The following is a 20,638-nucleotide window of genomic DNA, read 5'->3' on the forward strand; positions in this document are numbered from 1 at the left end:
TACTGAAGGTAGCAGCACTGTCCTCGCAGCAGGCAGAGATGGTACTGGTTCTAGCTGGTCATGTGATGCTGTGCCAAGTGTTAGCAGACTATAAAGAAAGTGAACCGAAAGAAATATCAGCATCAAAATGGTGCCTAACAAGTGTCAGACAGGAGGCTGCACTGCATAGAAGTGACTGCAATATATACAGGAGACCTCCAGAGGGTGACAGGCACTCAGGTCAGGGAGTAGAGATGGAAAAGTGGGTTTTCCCGGAGTGGCCCTTTAATCTGTAAATATGTGCAAAATGGGAATTTTCTTGGAAATTTTATATGTTATGTTAATTGGGCTCAGTATATGCAATAGAGAAAGACAGCGTTGTATTGATGCTGAAGTGTATTGAATAAAAATAATTACACTCTAAAGCACTTTTGGGGTATAAAAGCAATACTTTCCCTGTACTGTGCATTATTGCCTTAGATCTGAGGACTGTAAATCAAAGCTTGAATAGACCTTTTATTTTTAGAAATACAATTTTATTCAGAATATGAGCTATAAACTATTGTATTAACCAGCCGTTTTCCGTTTTACAGGACTATCCATATTTTGTTATGTCCCACAGGTCTTACTCTACAGAGAATGCACTATGTCAAGCCCAGAACTCAGTCTGTTTAGTCCAAAAGTAATAGACTGCAACACAGACTTGGTGATAATACTTCTATATAAGACACAGAGTAAACCTTTGTATATACAGCTCTACGTCCGTTAGGTCACACAGCTGAGTGTAGCATTTGAGAGAAGGCTCCTGCCATTTAGCTCTATTGTTTCTTCATCTTCTAAGGCCTCAGTCAGACGGGCGTTTTTTCGTGCGTTTTGCGCATCGCATGTCGGATGCGCATGCGTAAATCGCGTGACCGGAGGCGAAAAATCGCGGGAAAAATCTGCACCTACCCGCGTTTATCGTCACTGCAAAACGCCCGTCTGACCGGAGAAAAATCGCCGTGCGCATCAAAATGCGCATGAAACTTCGTCTGACCGGCAAAAAAAATGATTTTGGTGCGCACATAAAACGGCGAACGCAGATAGGCGCGATTTGCGAATCGTCGTGTCCTATAATTTTTCGCAAAAGCGGACATGTGACCGATATCATAGCGAACTATTGGTTCTATATATGCGCGAAACGCATGCGCATGCGCAAAACGCGCGAAAAAACGCCCGTCTGACTGAGGCCTCAGGCTGTATTTTCACTCGCGATTTCCATGCACTTCTAGATGCAGTCCTATTTTTGGGCGATATCCCTAATTTTCTATGAGAGGAAAAAAAAAATTGCATTCACATGGAAGTGCAATTTTCATGCGAGTGCAATTTGTTTTTTAACTTTTTCCTATTGAAACAACATGTGATTTTTCACTATGCTAAACACATTACAATTGCAGGGAAGATTGTAGATTTACAAGCTCGATATTGGTCTGAGTGTGTCAAGCTAATATTGCGCTCGCTTGTATGAACGCAGCCAAGGGTGGCTTCACACGAGCGTGTGCGTACATAAGTTCGCACCCCTGTACGCGCAAAAACACGTGTGTATGAAGGTCCGTGCATTGCCTTCAATGGAGCTGCGTAGCTGCCGGTGGCTCCATTGAAGGCAATAGTCTGACGGCACCCCGGAAGTGATTTTTCAGGGAAGAGCTTTACATATAGGCTCTGCCCTGAAAAACAAGAATTTTAGTGTAAAAAAAAAGCAAACAAAAAAAAAACTTACCTGTCTGGCGCTGCCATGTCCCAGCGAGGATAAAGAACACATGGCAGATGTTTCCTTCATCCCTGCGAGGAAAAAGAACTCCCTGCTGCACCTGCCACATCTGTGACAGATGCAGCAAAGGAATTCTTCATCCCTGCGGGGAATAAAGAATTCTCTACCACAGCTGTCACAGATGACAGCTACGGTACAGGATCCAGCTGCCAGCATTCTGCAATTGTTTTTCAGGGAAGGGCTTTAAATATAAGCCATCCCATTAAAAACAGGAAAAAATGGTGTAAAAAATAATAAACACCACATACTCACCTTCCTTCAGCTGCCGGGGCTCAGCCGCGTCCAGCTAGCTCTTCTCCTGCACTGCTCGGAGGAGTATTCAGCAGGCGGGGATTTAAAATCCCCGCCTGCTGAATGGGCTGCCTCTGATTGACTGAGTACTGTGACCAATCAGAGGCAGCTCTCAGCTATTGAATGACAATTCATGAATGGGTGAGTGAGTGCTGCCTGTGATTGGCTGAGTGCAGGGACCAATCAGAGGCAACTGTGGTAGGGAATTCTTTATTCCCCACAAGGATGAAGAATTCCTTTGCTGCATTTGTCACAGATGTGGCAGGTGCAGCACGGAATTCTTTTTCCTCGTGGGGATGATGGAAACATCTGATGCATGTAGCAGATGTGTTCTTCATCCCCACGGTGACATGGCACCGGCGGACAGGTACGTTGTTTTTTTTATTTTACACTAAAATTCTTGTTTTTCAGGGAAGAGCTTATATGTAAAGCCCTTCCCCAAAAAAACAATTCAGGGGTGCCGGCAGACCATTATCTGCCAACAGCCGCGGCTCCATTGAAGACAATGCATGCATTCCCTATGGTGCACGCATGTCCTATCTTTACAGGCACGCACCTGTAAAACATGGACATGTGCACACACCATAAGGAATGCATTGCTTTTAATAGAAGTGTGTTTTTGTGGGCGCGTATGCACAAACAAAAACACGCTCGTGTGAAGCCACCCTAAGGGTACTTCCACACGAGGCATATATGCATTGGATTTTCTGTACAAACTTGCGGTTGAAAAATCAACAACACATTGCAGTAGCTCCAAAGGGCACAAGATTTTAGCAAATATCATCTACACATTGGGTAAAAATTGTGCAGAAATTGACAGGCAATGTGGATTTTAAATCCACAGCTCATCAGTTCATGTTACTGATTTTCATTGTGAATTTCACCCTTTGCATTGCATAGGTGAAATCCACCAATCAATCATCATTGAATTTGACACGGAATCCGCCAAATGCGAACATCCGGCCCATGTGAACTTCTGGAGTTTCTTCGACATACATCAGTTCTTCACTTTTCTTGTATTTTTTAAGGACAACAAAGTTTTTGAAGTCCTTCACGAAAACCACCATCCCATCCTATAAAACCCCACTAACATAGCAGAATATAAGGAGGAGACCATGACCTAGCTACACAACCCGTAACCTTAAATTCCAGCTGCCGTATTTTTAGGAGGCCTGTCCTGTATATGTTTATTTGTATTCTTTCTCACAGGTACCTTTAAATTTGTCTGGCTTAATTTAATGGGAGCAGCTGTAACCAGGAGACGGTGATGGGCCAGGGTAAGAATTTTGTCAGCTCCGCCTTGAACAGTCCTTTTTTATGTCTATCCGTGTGGTTCGTGCTTCACTCTCATATATTTCTCCTTCCCGTGCTAACACCTTTTCAACCATGTTTCCTTCCAGGTTGCTTCTGTCCCGTGACTTAGACAGCTGGGGCCACCAGTCTTGAATCCAGGCTGTTCAATCAGTGTTAGGCTTTTATTCTAACAGTCTGGAACCTCTCTTTGCTTTTCTGTTTCTGTGTAGGTATCTTTAGTAAGCTTAATAGCTAATGCCTTGGGCTACTCGGAACTAGGTGCCATTAAGTCCCTTAGGACCTTAAGAGCTTTGAGACCCCTAAGAGCCTTGTCACGATTTGAAGGGATGAGGGTAAGATGCTGAAAGCAGCTGATCCTTCTGCATGCGTACGGAGCAGTTTTAAGCATGCTAGAACTGATCAAACTGGATTGAAATTCAGAATTCATGATGCAGCTGCTGACTTCCTTATTCCCTGCACCCTCTGCTGAAACAAGGGAGATGCATTCAGCTGCCTCATCACATTGATACTGGCCAAAAATGACATATCATTCGTAGTACATCGTTAACATTGGCTGTTCTCATGTGGCCTGGCTTGTCTCCAGCACCCAGATGGTTTCCCTGCTATATCTCTATAGGGAGAATCACCAGGTGCAAAGAAGAGGAATTTGAACCCTTTGCAACTCATCTTCATAAGTTGTTTTGTATATTATCTGGGGAACTGGGTGTAGATTGCAGAAATTTAAAGAACCTTGTCTTTGGTCAAGATAGAAGAGATAATTCGTCTAGTCATCCAATTAAAGAGACTTTCACATTTTGGTTTAATTCATCTTGCTGCACCTTGTTGTTCTCAGTCCAGTCTTATGAAGACTGGAGGGCTTGTCTGACAGCGAAGCTTTTTTCACTTCCTGCCACTTCTCTCTCTTTCTCTCTCCTTCTCTCTCTCTTTCTCTCTCTCTCTGCTTTATGGTGCCCTGTGCTATTACTCTGGCTGTAGGAACCCGATTTGGATCATTTAAACGATTTCCTAGAATGCTTCTTTTAAATATTATGAAACCTAACAATTTTTTGCAGTCAATGGTATTGATACATATATCCATAGGAACTGCAAAAGTAGATTGTTTAGATGCCGGTGCTGGTTGCAGCTTGTCTAATAATTACATGAAAGGAATGGAACCATTTTGCGTTAATGTAGCGTGGGCCGTGCCTGACTCAGACAATGCATCCATCCATGCCTGACCCAACACTGATAGACTTATTTGAATACAATGGAATTTATCCCCAAACTGCATTGAAATTGATGCTTTTGCATGGTCATTGTGCATTAGTTCCTCCAATTCATCCACACAAAAAAATTAGGGACAAGGACTGCCTGCTGCACCACTAAACAGCCATTTATTCACTATTTATAGTTATTTAAACTCTGTTTCTTTGATTATTGGCAGTCCTAGAAGTTGCCAAGATCTTATATTAATTTCCATAACTGTTTTGTGCTTAAAGGGAACTTGTCATCAGAAAATGGCCTATTGCCTAAATCAGGCTTTCATGATAGTTTTTAATAGTTTTGCAGATTTTTTTTTTCTTTTTTTTAATTTTCCATGTCGCTATATTTTAAGAAAAAATCCTAATATCTTGCAATTTTCACCACGAAGGATCCATTTACAGGGGATGACTGTCATCCCAACGATTATTGCTCCTATGCTTTCACACAGGAGTGATAAGTTGTTTAGCAAATGGAGGCAGAACGCGTGAGAGATTTCTTCTGACCACCACCTTCCTCTATTCACAGTAAACAGGCATTTGTTCATAGATGAAGAACTTCCTGTTTACACCGGCCAATCGTCATTTGATTCTTATGGCTGCACAGACTGAACAACGTAAGCGCTGCCAGCGACTAAACGATTATCGCTCAGTTTTGCACAATCTAGCAATAAACTGAACTATAATCCGGCACTCCTTGTTCTGTAGAGAAAACTTCTCAGCAGGCATCTCATTATCATCACAGGCAAGATTACAATGAAAGGTAAAGGCTGGTTTATACGGGCCGATGATTGCTCAAAGATTGCTCAAACAACTGTTCAAATGACAGCTTTGAGCAATCATTTTGCATAAACTATTAAGTAGCTACTCAGCTACTTAAGAGCAATAAAGTGTGCAAATGAAGCCTTAGCTGAAAGCAGTTAATAGCCTGAGGGCTCTTATCTGCATTCAGTTCCTTTTTTCTCCAGCGGGAAACAATGCTATCAGCACTACCCGTGCAGAACTGCTGATAAGGCTGAAGGACGATTTTTAGGTTGGACTGAATTTAACGATCACCTAGCAGTGCCCGAAAAGTACCCAATGGGCGCACATTTAGGCGCAATGATTATCGCTAAAGCAATCACCTTTTAGCGATTTTTTTATTTTTTAAGCTATTATCAGCTGCTGTAGATGGTCACAACACACCTGTTCCCCCTACCTGCACAGGTCACAGAGCATTCCCACAAAACTCCCCCATAGAAGTCAATGAGTTCCCTCTAATCTTGTATCTATGGTCTACGACGCTGTTATTCAGAACAGGAAGTGTCAGAACTATTATCAGCCTAAGGGCTCCCACACACTTGCGTTTGCGTTTTTTGTTAACGCAATTGTCAATGGGACTTTCTAATGTTAAAAACGCAACGCAATGCACCAAAAACGCAAGCGTTTTTTTTTCTCCAGGGGTCTATAGGACTTGTTAATGTTAAAATCGCAATTTACCACGAAATCGCGATTTTAACATTAACAAGTCTCATAGGCAGTGAAAAGGAAGTGTAGTGGGTAGTCACCCTTAGTGGGCAGAGTAAAAACTGCAAATGTTGGGATTTTTTTAATATACATAGTGATATGAAATATCAACAAAAATATAAAAAATATGTTTATTATAAAAACTGGATTGAAGCAGTAGGTCAATTTCTGAACACGTTTCCTTTAATTTGTGCAATAAAGAATGAGCAAATGACATCTTTGAATATAATAAATAACCTAATCTCTAAGGAGTTGTTAAAAATTAGACATTTCACATTTATAATTACATTTTTGTGTCTCGCACTGATTTAGTAACTAAGCTGCTACCTCCTTCTAGTTCTCTTTAATACCCTGCATGTTTACTGAGCTTTCTGTTGCTAAGGTGAAATTTGATATTTGGTTGATTGCTGCAAGTCTACCTATTCTCTGGAGCAAACCATTACTGTTTCTTAGTAGACACAATTGTATCATGCAAATCCATGCACTGCACTAATATAATACAGTCATAGAAGGGTATGAAGTCTGAGTATGGAGCCATTCCAACCCCCAACAGTCAGGATGAGTTCTGTTTTTTTTGTAGGAACCAATTCTGGTTACATATAATGTTTTGAAGAACTTTTATTATTATTTTTTTTTTGCTGAGGGCACTGGAAAAAATTTCACCACAGGTTTTATGGCATTTCCAGTGTAGCGTAAATATTATGTTACCTTTTAGTCTACAAGTCATTACGATTATGACAACTCCAAATTTTTGCACAATATAAACACTTTTTTTTAATTTAACAAAAAGGCTTTTTGCGTGGCACCACATTCCAGGACCAGAGCATTTTTATTTTCCAGTCAGCCTGTTTTTTTTGTGAGACAACTTGTAGTTTTCATTGATACCATTTTGAGATATATACGATTTTCGTCTATTTTGGCTTTTTTTTTTACAGAATTTACTGTGCTGGATGAATAATGTAATATTTTATAGTACAGGTTATTATTGATGTGGCGATACCAATTATGTGTTTTGCTTTTCAAGATTTAAACCATTATGTAGAGGAAAAGTGTTCTGCAGAGTTAAACTGTATAGTGATTAGATGAGCAAGCCCTCATATTATTTTATTCCTTTACTGGGAAAAACCCCATATGTGACAATCGGAGACCAAATATGCTCTCTAATTGATTGATTGGGGGGGGGGAATGATAATATGAGCAACATTCATGTCCCTCCCTGCTCTGAGAAAGGGAGATAGACAGGAAAAACACAGATCTCTGCTGCCTGCTCGTCCACCCTCTCCCTCCCTCTCTGCGCTGCACACACTGACTGAAAACTGACGGCTGTAAATTCAGCATTCCCAACTCCAATTCAGACAGCTGTAGCTCCAGTTCTTTAAAATGACAGTAAAACCATGTTGGTAGGCCAGAAAGACCCGGAGCTAAAGTAGATCAAGCTCTGTTTGTCCAAAACTGTAATTTCCCCTTCTAGTGGAATGAACAGAGCTCGTCCTAAACTGGAGGGGGATGGGGGTGGGGGTAATGATTATATTAGGATTATAGGATTATTGGCATGTCTATAAATTAATGTAGTTATAAGACTTGCTTTGTCAAACATCTATTGACAGAATCCAGCAATAAAAATGCTTGTATGTTCTAATGGTGCCTGAAGGCTCCTGAAGTCCAAGCAGTCATGCACAGTAAAAATTGGATTACCTTTTTTTGTAAAATGTAACCATGTACTAGAAATTGCTAGTTATGCCATTCTGTAACTGGGTTGTCTCATGAAGACAAGCCATTTCCATATTCCTTCTCTATGAGACAGAGCAGAGACACTCAGTAGGAGCAAATCCTTCTCTGGTTGACCTGTGCCATTGGTGTATTTCATAGTTGGCCGTTCATTTGACAATTTATTGTAATGTTACTTCATTAAATGGAATCTGTCATCAACTATAGGCACCATAAACTCAGTTATGGTACTTCTATTTTTGGTGACATGCAGGCCGGGGAGCTGTGTCTCATACTTGCCCAGTCTCCCATTCCTGCAGTGTCCTCCCATAGAAGGATGTCATCAAGTAGTTTATATGGTGCTTATACTTGATGACAGGTTCCCTTGAATAAGTTGAGCAAAATATTACATCCAAACTCTATTCTAATTTTTGAAGAATTGTTCTCCCCACTTCTATTGTCAGGGAACTCCACAGTTCAGTAGTTTTATCTCTCTGGTAATTGAAGTTATACTTAAAGTTTCTTACAACTCTGATGCTGTAATGAGCCTAACGAACGATGGATCAAAAAGCAGGGGTAGGTCAGGAAATGTTTTCAGCATCTGAATATAATGTCCATTCATGGGCAAAAATTAAAGACTTGGAAATAGACATGAATGAATAAATTGACAACTCTGTGCCACCATTACCCTTAACACTGGCAGAGCAATAGCTGGGCTTTATTTACCAGAGGCAAGTATTGAGTTTATAGCCCAGGTTTTATATGTAAACACCATTGCTAGAACAATGTGGCTCCCACCCAGCACTCAGCGACTGGGGAACATGTCCCCCATGGCTATGCCCCTGTTCAACTGTCCAATCAGGGCAGACTGTACAGGGACGCATCTTCTTGACAGGGGAATGGTAACCCCGACAGTTATTAAAACAGGAATGTCAGGGGTGTCGACTGTAATAACTCTTTAATAAGGAATTATGTAGAGATATAGCAAACAGTAACTTGAAATCTGACCCCTCTAATGGCATGCCCAGAAAATCTCCGGGGCTTGCTGCACTGACTAGGCCGTTAAACCCCGGAAGATTTCCGTGGATAGCTCTAGTATTGGAATGTGCAGAGCACTGAGCTGTCATCTGAAATCTTCCAGGGTTTTTACTGCATACTCAGCGCAGCAAGCCCCAGAGATTTCCCTGTCATAATACCAACGGTCAGAGAGGGAAGCATGACATGGTAATAATAAACCTGCCACTGAAGGGGTAATGCATTACATTAATTTAAACAATGCTGTAAATTGAGTTACGAACTTACGATGCATCAGTCATGTTAACGATTGCTACATCTGTAACTCACTATATTCTTGAGGTTTAGTATATTGATCAAAGGGTTTAGTGGGTCTTGGCCATTCAAGTTTTTAAAACTCTGCGGGGCAGATTTACTATTGAAAACGCTGCCGTTTTCTGGTGCAAATTGCACCAGAAAACTGTCCTACATGCTTTGCACCACATTTATTATGTGTTTTTAGACATTTTCAAACACTTTTTCTGACTTTTCTGAAAAAGAAAATGGCCAATATTGTGCCCAATTGTGGTAAATTTTACCAAAATTGGGGCACAATGTTTTTGCACAAGCTAAGCAAACTAATAGGTAGTATAAACACAAACTAGTTTTTAAAATTTGTCAGATTTACCATCCAGCTGAGATGAATATGGCGCATTTTAAGACTGCCTGTTTTAGATTGAACTGCTTTAAGGTGCGTTTAGGCGTAACAGTCATCGTTCAAAAATTTGTTCAAACGACTGACAGAGAATAATAATCTTTCTGTTTAAACGCTAGCCAACACCAAACCAGAATCGTTCACTTTTCGTTCGGCGCTCAGTTCCCGCCAGTATTGGCTTCTTTACTTATCGTTGCATATTCACTTAATGAGAAGTGCACGAGACGTGAACAATTCTCAACGATCTGCCTGTCTAAACAGGCTGCACGAGAATCTGCTTGTCTAAGAGGGCTTAGTAAATGTGCCCCAGTGTTTTCTGGCTCTGGCATTTAGTTTTAAAGCGCCATTAACTCTAGGGCATTCTATACATATCAAAAGGCATTCAGTGCAATGAATATGACTAATTTAGTGACAGACTGCTGCAGAGGAAGAGATGATCGGTTTACCATGTCCAAGGAGAGGGGGAAGGGGACAATGACAATGAGATATAACGAGATATAATGAGAAATAACATTGTGGATTTCATTAAAAAGTTTCTTGAGGAGTAACAATGTCCTTAAAATATAATTTTATTCAATCTCTGCTGTAATTGGGGAGAAGAATAGAAATAGTGATGATGGCTAAGTGCAAATAAGAGGCTTCTCAAGAAGACACTAGAAATAGCAGAGGACATGTTTGGCTACCTGTATGGGCATTTACCTTGAGGATCCATACCTTCTTCTTACACTCTTAATAATAGTAAGCCTACTGTAGTTGAAGTTGAGATGCAATACTTCTAGAAGTAACTACAAGTGTATGTAACAACACGCGCTTCATGTGAACATCCTAACTGCTCTACCAGCTGTTTATTCTTGTATCTAGATATAGGTTAGTAGGAGTGGGCACATTTAATGATAGAAAGCATGTGAAGTGCAAGCTTTGAATCATTACATGTTCTGTAGTTCTTTGTGTCCTCAGCTTCATGATAACTTATTTTCAGAAAGAACTACCATGTCTCTTTAAGTTTGTTTTCCAAGTGATATTAATGCAATGATACATGCATGCAATATACTAACTGCCAATGCAAAAAGTCACATAAAAGCCATGTTCCCTCTTGTGGTGGCACTCTACTGATGACAAATCTGGGCATTCTAAAGATTCATAATAAATGGTGATTGTGTTTAAATGCAGAGTGGAATTATTAAAATGACGGTATGATTTGTGGTCACAGTTATAAAGATCTATCAACATCATTAATAAGAAAATGGGAATAAAATAAGCTATTTAGAGAACAGTGCAGAGCATTTCTATGAGATTTCTTCTGGGAGATGAAACACTGTAATTAGTGATGTTAGTGTTAGTAATGCATTCTGATGTACATCGAATGGCAACTTTATTAGAGACACCCATCTAATAGCATGTTGGACTCGCGTTGGCTGTCAGAACTGCAGCAGTTTGTCATGGAATAGACTTTACTATGGTAGGTGTTGGAATTGTTCTGCAGGAATATTGACCCATGAGGACAGGAAGCTGCTGCAAATTAGATGGGGGTACTGACATGTTAAAACGGCTGAAAGGAAAGGTTCATCAATTCATGCTGCTTATCACCCCCCCCCCCCCCCCCCTCTTGTCAGCATAGTACAAGAGAAATCTGGATTCATCTGATCTGGTGATGTATTTCCACTGCTCAGTGATCCAGTTTTTGAGCTATTTTACTCATTTTCTGTGTATATTACACAGGAATCGCACTCGAACTGGTCGTCTGCTGTTCTAGCCCATTCTTGCTAAGGAACTAGTTGGAGAACCAGCATTGTATTCGGCTTCACCTTGGTTGACTGTGCTGCTCCTGATGATTAGGACAATGCTGACGTCCTCCTCTGACCCTTTTTATTGACAAGTAGTTTCCATCATATTTTGCATATCGTCTTTGCACAAGAAAACTCCACAATGTTGGCAGATTTTACAGAAAACATTCTGGCTCTGGCTAGTTTAGCACCGATGACCAGGCCGCTTTTGAAGTGTCTCAGATTACTTCATTTTCCCATTCTAATATGAATTCACACTGAACTTGATCCACAGAAAACTTGCTCACTTAATTTTATGCTGCATTCCGGATCACATATCTAACTTCCATTCAGGGACCCTCCAATTATGAAAGGGCAGGAGTCTCTAATGAAGTGGCCATTTAGTAGTGCACATCCTCACTGAAGATGAAGGGTGATTGCTCTATATGGTGCCAATTTGTTGTAGTTGGTTGAAGAAGATAGCATTTTTTAACCACAAGGTCATTTTACAATTTTGCTGGTTGCCGATGGAACCAGTCGACAGATACACCTAGTTATATATTCTGTGCTATGAGGTTTTGCTTTTTGTGAGGCACTGGGAAATTTCAGATCCTTAATCTGCAGAATTGTGAATTCAATTGTGGATGAGAAAGAGTTATAATATATGTGTTACATTCCTGCAGGGCGCAACTACAGTGCCCTACACGGGCGTCCCCAATGCATCAAACCATGATGTGAGAATGTTTTAATGGACCAATATATACATGTATAACATCACCAAATCAAGGGATACACTAAAAGACAGGAATAGGAATGCTATCCCTAGCCAACATTGGTTTGGAAGTCCCTGCCTAAAAGCAGGGATGGCCCCACAGCTCATACCTAGGGGACCTAGCTTGTCTCTAGATTGAGGATAGAGAAGGACATACAGCAGATGGAAGTGCAAACAGGGCTAGGAAAAGGCACATAACAGACAAGAATCCACAGCTACTCCAGACAAACCAATGGGCAGAGGGACTTCAGGCACTCGCACACTAATGGATGGTGGAGATTCAGGCATCCACACACCAACAGATGGAGGGGATTCAGGTAGGTCATAAATATCAGACATCCGCCCACCATCAGATGGAGGAAACAGACAGGACTAGACTCAAGTGTCCGAACACCATTGGATGGATGGCTCAAACAGGATAGGACTTAGACCAAACATAGAGAACACCAGACAAATGTCCATACAATATGCATGCACATTGCAGAATAGCCAGCACTCATGTGAGAGCAGGGCCTGAATAAATGCACACAAGTTATGGGTGATTGGCTGGCAAGGAGAAACACCTCCATGTCAGCCAGTCAGTACATACACCACAGGAAAATTGAAGTAGGGAAAAGAGACCACAGGTGGTTCTGATTCCACATGCGGAAGCCCACAGCGGAGTCCGACCCTGCCCATCGCAGAGGATACTGCAGGACTTCTACTTACCCGTCCGGGTCTTCCGTGGGTCTTCTCTCTTCTTCACTGCGGATGTGTGCGGAAGCGCCAGCTGCTGCGCCGCCACACATGCGCAGTCGAGGTTTTTTTGTTTAAATTCAATTCCATTACGAATGGCCCGCGAATCGTATGGCTTCTATTGACTTCAATGGAAGCTGTTCGTGCAGGATCCGCAATGAAATGGAGCATGCTACGATTTTTTTATTTTCTGGACCAAAAGCTCCGCAAATCAAATCTGCTTACTTTATTTTACTTGCGGACGCCCATTTATCCCTATAGGTGGCTTGATTTGTGGATTTGTTGGTCACCCGCATAGATTCCACAAATCAGGTCCGTCCGTGGACATTGGACCTAAAGGATTGCTAACAGGCAACAAGTAAGCTTCTGCAGTGACATTATAAACGGAGGCATACCAGACCGATGACAGGAAGCCCAGAGGGGTTCCGACAGGCGATACCAAAAAGGCCTTCTGCAGTGATAGGAAAGAGGCATTCAACAGCTCCCAAGGCATGGTAGCATGGACCAGGCTGAAGTATAGACGAAACCCCAGCTCCACTCCATGATTGCGGCTGACAGGCTGCAACAATATGATGTAACTTAGGATCAGCATAAAGTAAACAAAGCAACGTATTTGTGAAGTTCTTCAACTGTTTGATACATTGTATCTCTGTGTAGACTGTAAAATGTTAGTAAATGGTGACTGCTCTTTAAATTCAGCCATGTTATTGCATGGATTATTCCACTCTACTTTTAATACTGAATATGTTAAGATTTATATAATACTTGTGCTTGATTAAGAAAATGTAGACAAAAATCTAACTGATGAAATATTTTTTGCAACACCTTGGTGTGATCCAAAACGTCTTTGTGATTCAGAGGAGGGAATATGGCTTTTTACAACTTGAGCTTGCATTACATGCATGCTCAGCCAGCTGCCTGAGGCATATATAACCTGCATAGCCACCAATGCGCTCTGTATGGACACTGTCCACTTCTGCGTCTTAATGAATGTCTTGCCAATATTTGGGAATGTCCTTCTAAAGGCCACTGACACCAAAGTCACATAGATGTCATACAATGCCATAAGGTCAATCCACCTCAGCTGTGACCACTATGATGTTTGCAGCAAATTTATGTTTTACGTTTGCCTTATCTATAATATATTGAAAGCCTTCTTGAACAGTAACGTGGCACTAACTTCTTACGACTTCTTGTGTATCGTTGCCTTAGCAATATTTTATTATAATAGTTACATTGGCCTATAGGAGACTCACCTATTATTATAGTCTATTCGCACAGCATACTGATAAAATATGGTGGCCTTTAAATTTTAACCATTCCCATGTAAGATGAGATGTTACCAAAATATTAGATTGTTTTACTACAATGTTGTTATCTCCTCCCAATACAGGTTGTAGTCAACGCTTTGGTTGGCGCAATTCCTTCCATTATGAATGTATTGCTGGTCTGCCTTATATTCTGGCTGATTTTCAGTATCATGGGGGTCAACTTGTTTGCTGGCAAATACTACTACTGTTACAATGAGACAGCAGAAGACAGATTCTTGATAGAGGATGTGTACAACAAGTCAGAATGTGAGAATTTGATATTCCAAAACTATACAGAAGTCAGATGGAAAAATGTGAAAATCAACTTTGACAACGTTGGGGCTGGATACCTTGCCTTGCTTCAAGTAGTAAGCGCCATCTATATGTCTATATTGTCTGTTCATACAGCAGTTACTACATGTATTCAGGCTTGTGGTATTTCTGTAGTTGTGTAACCCTTTCGTGAGGAAGAACCATTGATGCGCGCGGGTCCTGGTCATGTTCCGCAGTTCTGGTATTCCCACGATCAAAAGAAATCATAATTTTTTTACATTTTTCAGGTTACATATCTAGGTGAGACCTTGTTTTTTGCGGTAGGAGTTGTATTTTTCAATGGTACCATTTAATGTAATAGAAGATTTTTGAAAATGTCTAAGTGGGGCAAAGTGGGGGAAAAAACACAATTCTGCCATTGTGTATTTTTTCTTCTGATAGATTTGATCATGCAGGATTAACAATGGGATATTTTATAAACTGGTCCATTAGGGACCTTTCACATCATTTTCTGCAGGTCTCAGAGCACATAAAGATTTTGATAATTTGTGCGGATTTTGTTGAATTTTTTAGGTGCAGAATGCGTTTTGCGGAACGTCCTGCGGAATTTTCTTACAATTTATTCCACGGACTTTAATTGCAGAAATACATCTCCCGTATGTTAGAAATCCACAGCTACAAGATGTACCGAATTCAGAAGCAGAAAACCTTTTTGCTGCAGAATGTAACTTTGCGGCTTCGGAGTAAAGACTCAGGCCTCACGTATACAGGCGGATTTTTGCTGCAGAATCTGGGGCTGGCGTCTGCACCTGGATTCCACAGCAATAACCCTCCATAGCATGCTATGGCAAAGTGATTTTTCATGCCCAAAAGCAGCAATCAATTTCCGCTCGGGCAGGAAAAATCGCAGCATGCTGCATTTTCGTGGGGGACTTGCATGGATGACTTTCATTGAAGTCAATGGAAGCCGTCCGACTGGTGGCCATTCTGGACTTGACATTCCGCAATGGCCGTGGGACCCGCATCATCGCACTGGGAAATCTGTACTGCGTATGTGCATCGGCGCGACGGCCAGACCATCCGCAGTACAGATTGAAGAAGAAAAAGACAGGTACGTGGGGTCAGCGGCTACGGCCAGGGCTGAATTATGTACAGGATTCCACTGCCGGAATCCGGGCCTGCCATGTGCATTAGGCCTTTCAGGTTTTTAAATGTGGAATTCAAGACCCATAGGGATAATAATGTAATGCAGAAATGTCTGTGCCATGAGAAAGGTCCCTTACGGATACCATTTTTTTATTTAAAAAATTTTGGCAATAATTAAAAAAAATCTATATTTTATCTTCATTTTTACTTTAATTTGTTAGTCCCCCTTTGGAGACTGTCAGAACTGACAGCAGCATTTAAAGTTACCAGCCGTAATCAGAGTTCTCTCTGATGGCAGCTGTTGCTGGTGGGTGAATCCGCCGTGTATGGATAAGATGCGGCTCCCGAGCCCGCTCCATACACAGCATAGGCTGTGCACAACTATATAAGTGCTAACTGCACGGGGTACGTATATAGTCGTATGTGTGACGTGAATGGGGTTATGTTTAATGTTTTGTATGCATTATGATATAAATGTAATCTATAGTAGTTTAGAACCTTTTCTACTGCAGCGTTATCTATAAAATTCACCATGTTTGTCAGACTTTATTATGGGAAGTGCATATTTTACAATATTTTTATCTTACATAGGCTACATTTAAGGGCTGGATGGACATTATGTATGCTGCAGTGGACTCAAGAAGGGTAAGACGTACTGTCATTAGCAAATGATTGAAACCTGACCTAAGAAACATTCACTAGGGTAACAGAAGATACCCTCCAGTGACTCTAGGATTATTTATTATGTATAGATCCGAATGCAGATTTTCTGCAGATGTTAAAAAAAAACGTGAAAAATGATCTTTTACCTAGGAGCGCCCCCATACTTACATAGTCAGAGTTGATGGCAGGATCTCCTTGTAGGTCTCTTCTGCACATTTGTGACCCTTCACAATAAACCACTCCCTGCATATATGCACATCAGAGAGTTATTTCCTGTGCAGGTCTCATGAGCTGCCCTTTTGACCCCCGCTTGGCTGAGAACTTTCCTGCCAAATGTGTGTTCACTTCACCTCCTGCCTTGCTCTGGGTGATTTTGGCAACCAGCTGATAACAGCAGCTGAGTGGCTCAAACCCCTGACCAATGGAACCTTGTTGCACCAGAAATTGTTCACTTCTGCCCGGCAACATCTGTGTCATATTACCTCCACTTAAGTTACATGGGATTTTAAATCATATTTTAATAAGACATATAGAGACCAATTTTAAGGCATGCATTTTGTCCACACACACACACAAAGGACAGCAACCCTAGGGACTCTTTTATGAAGATTGTCCTTGTTGCCCATACTGAGTTCTAATTGGTTGCTATAGGCAACAAGAACAGTCTTACTGTTAAATAGTCTTGATGAATGAGGCTCATAGTGTGATAAATGTGCATTAAAAACAACAGAACAGAATGAGTGGAAGTGTCTTAATTGGTCCACGGATGAGGATACACCCCCGCGGAAGATCTGCAATTCAAAGTGCCCATAGGGAAGCAATTGCACCCGCAACTGAATTTAAGCATGCAGATTTGATTTGCGGACCGTTTGGTGCGAAAAACAAATCGCAGCGTGCTCCATTTCAGTGCGGATTTCGTGTGGACGACTTCAATAGAAGTCAATAGGTGCAGACGATCCGCAGTGCATCCACAATTTGAAGGTTGAAATCAATTAGGGAGGTGGGTTTGCGGAAAAACCATTTCATTCATGATCTCCCTCATATGGTGGTAATGGGTACTTGCAGTACTTCCATAAATATTCTTGTGTTGTAATGCAGCTCTATTATATTTATGCATGTAAATTGGTTTATTATATTACAATCACATAATAATTTTCCATTTTAGGTCACAGAACAGCCCAAATATGAAGACAACATCTATATGTACATTTATTTTGTTATTTTTATCATCTTTGGCTCTTTTTTCACTCTAAATTTATTCATTGGTGTCATCATTGACAACTTTAATCAGCAAAAGAAAAAGATAAGTATTTTTGGATGAATTCATTGGTTGGCCGTGTAATTATAAGTGCTGCATAGAATTCATAAAATTGTACATGGTTGTTTAGGAAATGCTGTAGTTATTTATATAAGGCATGTTAATGTGGCGGTAGTCAGAGACAATATAATGTAGGCAATTCAGACAGCTGTCTCAGGAGGCCATGAAAACAGTGGCCCCCAATTAGAAGCTTTTTGGTATTTAAATGGAATCTTAGGAGACATTAATATTGTTTTATTGAGCAATCTGCTGCCAGGTGAGTCTAGGCCCATGAATTTCCAGGCCTTCCCATATTTGCTTGCATGAGAGCTTCTGTACTGCACATATATGATCCCTTCATTGTCTATAAATTAATGATGTTCTCCTCTTCGGCCAATTACACTGAAACACTTGTCTATAGCAAACAATGTATCAGTTGATAGTAAAACTTCATACAATGATACTAAAAGGAACGGTCTCTCATTTCACTGGCATAAAGCTTCTTTTACGATGTTTAGGCTACTGAGTTTGAAACAAGAGTCGGGATTCTCTCCTGTCTTTCAATCTTCAATCTCCTATCATGGTGGAGCTTCCTGGTGATGGGACTCCAACTAATGGATTCTCTGTCTTGATCTGACAGTCAAAACCCCAAATTTAGCTTTAGAATCTAACCACCAATGTTACTGGAACAACTCTACCTATATAATCCGAGCCTGGTATCATGGTAGCTACAATCTAGCAGCATGGCCAGATAGAGGAATATTCCAGAACGAATAAACATATTAAAACACTTCTTCATATTTATTGAGATTGTAACCAGTTTTGTGTTTTCTCCTTCACTTTGGAGGTCAGGATATCTTCATGACAGAGGAACAGAAAAAATATTACAACGCTATGAAAAAATTGGGCTCCAAGAAACCACAGAAGCCTATACCGAGACCATTGGTAAGACCATTGTACTTTGTGTCGTTATTGGAGTTCACATTGGAATTAAATATTTTTACTCCTTAAATATAATATTTCTTACTTTTAACTTTACTGCTAAGCTTATTGGGAAACTGCCAGTAGCATCTAGTAGTCCTGCAAAGTAGTCATTTTACTCCTCTATTGGCAATGTCTACAAGTCATTTAGACTCGTCTATAAATGTATGCGGACCATCAATACAACATTTAAATCTTTATAATCCTTGATACTTAAAAAAATGGATACTTTAATGTACAAAATAGGTGATTCTAAGCATTTTTGCAGTATGTTTAGTCAGCCTCATTCAGTGCATTTTACTAGAATATTGCCTATTCAGCTATGCAGCTAGAAGAAGCCATTGCTAAGAAAAACCGTCTTCTGCTAGCTAGATAGCGGAATACAGAAGTTCCTTTTTCACTATGTCTGTACTGTTATCACTAGTACAGACACAGCAGCTCACATAGCTTGTTAATAAATGGCTGACTATTAATTTATACACTGATTTCCCTCATAGTGTTCTAATTCTCCTGGCGTCTGTTTTCTAGAACGCTCCTGCCTCGGTTTCCTGGCGCTATAGACAGAATACGTCCCCCTGTGCTATAGACAGCTTCTCCTCTTTACATTGCTCCTATTCCCTGCTGAACCCGCTGCTCACAACCTGTTGACACTGTCACAGAACATCAAGTATAGCAAGAAGTGGGCGCGATATAAAGAGGAGACGTCTGTATAACACTATGAGGGAAATCTGCATATACAGTACATTATTAAAATAAATGCAGACATTTATTCACATCTTCTTCTATGTAAACGGATGTGCCTGCGTTACAGATGAGTAACGGTTTAATAGGAGGTTGTCAGGGCCGGTTAGGAACGGAAGACTGGAAGTCCCTACAACAAACCCTCTCCCCTGTCCCTACCTACTTGCCTTCCTGGGCTAAACCCCAGGGCGACAACTGGGCGGCGGTCCCTACTCTGCACTGAAGGGATCCTGGAAACAGGGAGAGGAGAGACCAACTAAGCAGAACAACAGAATATACCCAATAACAAGAGGACTAAAAGCTTCAAGTAACCAACAAAGAACTAACAAGGAAAAGGCAAGATCCAGATCAGAGCAAACTGGGTCAGCAGGCTGGAAAGAGAAACCTGAGCGGGTGTTAGCTGAAGAACAAACGCAAACACTGGCAACGGCTGACAGAGTCTGCGGAGCTATATGCCACAGGAGGGGCGTATTTCTTCAGCAAAGATTTATGAAAAACATGAATCCTCCATGACTCTGGTAGAGCCAACTCAAAAGCCACCGTGTTGATGACCCTGGTGACAGGGAAAGGTCCCACAAAACGTGGGGTCTAATTTCATTGCGGGGACCTTCAACCTCAAATTCTTGGAGGAAAGATACACCAACTGACCAAACGAGAAGGAATCCGAGAGGGTGCGTCTGTTGGCACCACCCCTTAACATTCTTCTGGCCTGTTCTAAATTCCATTGGACCTCACCCCAAACCTCCTCAAGCTTGGCAATTCTAGCATCAGCTGTGGGATTCTCGGAAACTGAAGAAACCCCCAAAGAGCATCTGGGCTGATAACCCACATTACAGAAAAACGGCAAGGTACCAAATGCAGAATTGCAATGGTTATTAACCCCTTAGTGACCAAGCCTGTTTGCGCCTTAATGACCAGGCCAAATTTTGCAAATCTGACATGTGTCACTTTAACATGGAAAAACACCAGAAAGGTTTTGCATATCCAAGCGATTCTGACATTGTTTTTTCGCCACATGTTGTGCTTCATTTAGGCGGAAAAAATAGACCGATAGAAATTGTGTTTATTTATTAAAAGCGCCAAAATTGGGAAAATTTTGAAAAAATCGTCATTTTTTCACATTTCCAACTGCAATATCTTAAATATGTGCAAACATAATATAGAAATTTTTGCTAAGATTTATATTTCCACCCGTTTACTTTATTTTGGGCGCACATTGGAAAAACTTTCGTTTTTTTTAAACTATTTAGGAGACGTACAAATTTAACATTACTTTTTAGCATTTTGAGGAACACTTTGTTTTCCTATACCAAGCCGAGATTGGAAAGGCTCATGAGTGTCAGAATAATAGATACCCCCCCAAATGACCTCATTTTAAAAACTACACCCCTTAATGTATTCACT

The 20,638-nt window shown here is 40.9% G+C and overlaps 1 protein-coding gene across 5 annotated transcripts in view; it reads left to right on the forward strand.

Moving 5' to 3' along the window:
* Nucleotides 1-20,638, forward strand: part of SCN8A (sodium voltage-gated channel alpha subunit 8) — a 122,567-nt gene that overhangs the window by 86,295 nt on the left and 15,634 nt on the right. For 4 of the 5 annotated variants that reach the window (XM_066584357.1, XM_066584355.1, XM_066584354.1 and 1 more), the window contains exons 20-24: nt 3,604-3,726; nt 14,217-14,501; nt 16,144-16,197; nt 17,381-17,518; nt 18,353-18,457. In XM_066584357.1, the coding sequence (XP_066440454.1) occupies nt 3,604-3,726; nt 14,217-14,501; nt 16,144-16,197; nt 17,381-17,518; nt 18,353-18,457 (705 nt within the window). Of the gene's footprint in view, nt 1-3,603; nt 3,727-14,216; nt 14,502-16,143; nt 16,205-17,380; nt 17,519-18,352; nt 18,458-20,638 lie in introns of all 5 variants that reach the window. The other variant, XM_066584353.1, reaches the window with a different exon arrangement.

This window comes from Eleutherodactylus coqui, chromosome 1 (genome assembly GCF_035609145.1).
Source record: "Eleutherodactylus coqui strain aEleCoq1 chromosome 1, aEleCoq1.hap1, whole genome shotgun sequence".
NCBI lineage: Eukaryota > Metazoa > Chordata > Amphibia > Anura > Eleutherodactylidae > Eleutherodactylus > Eleutherodactylus coqui.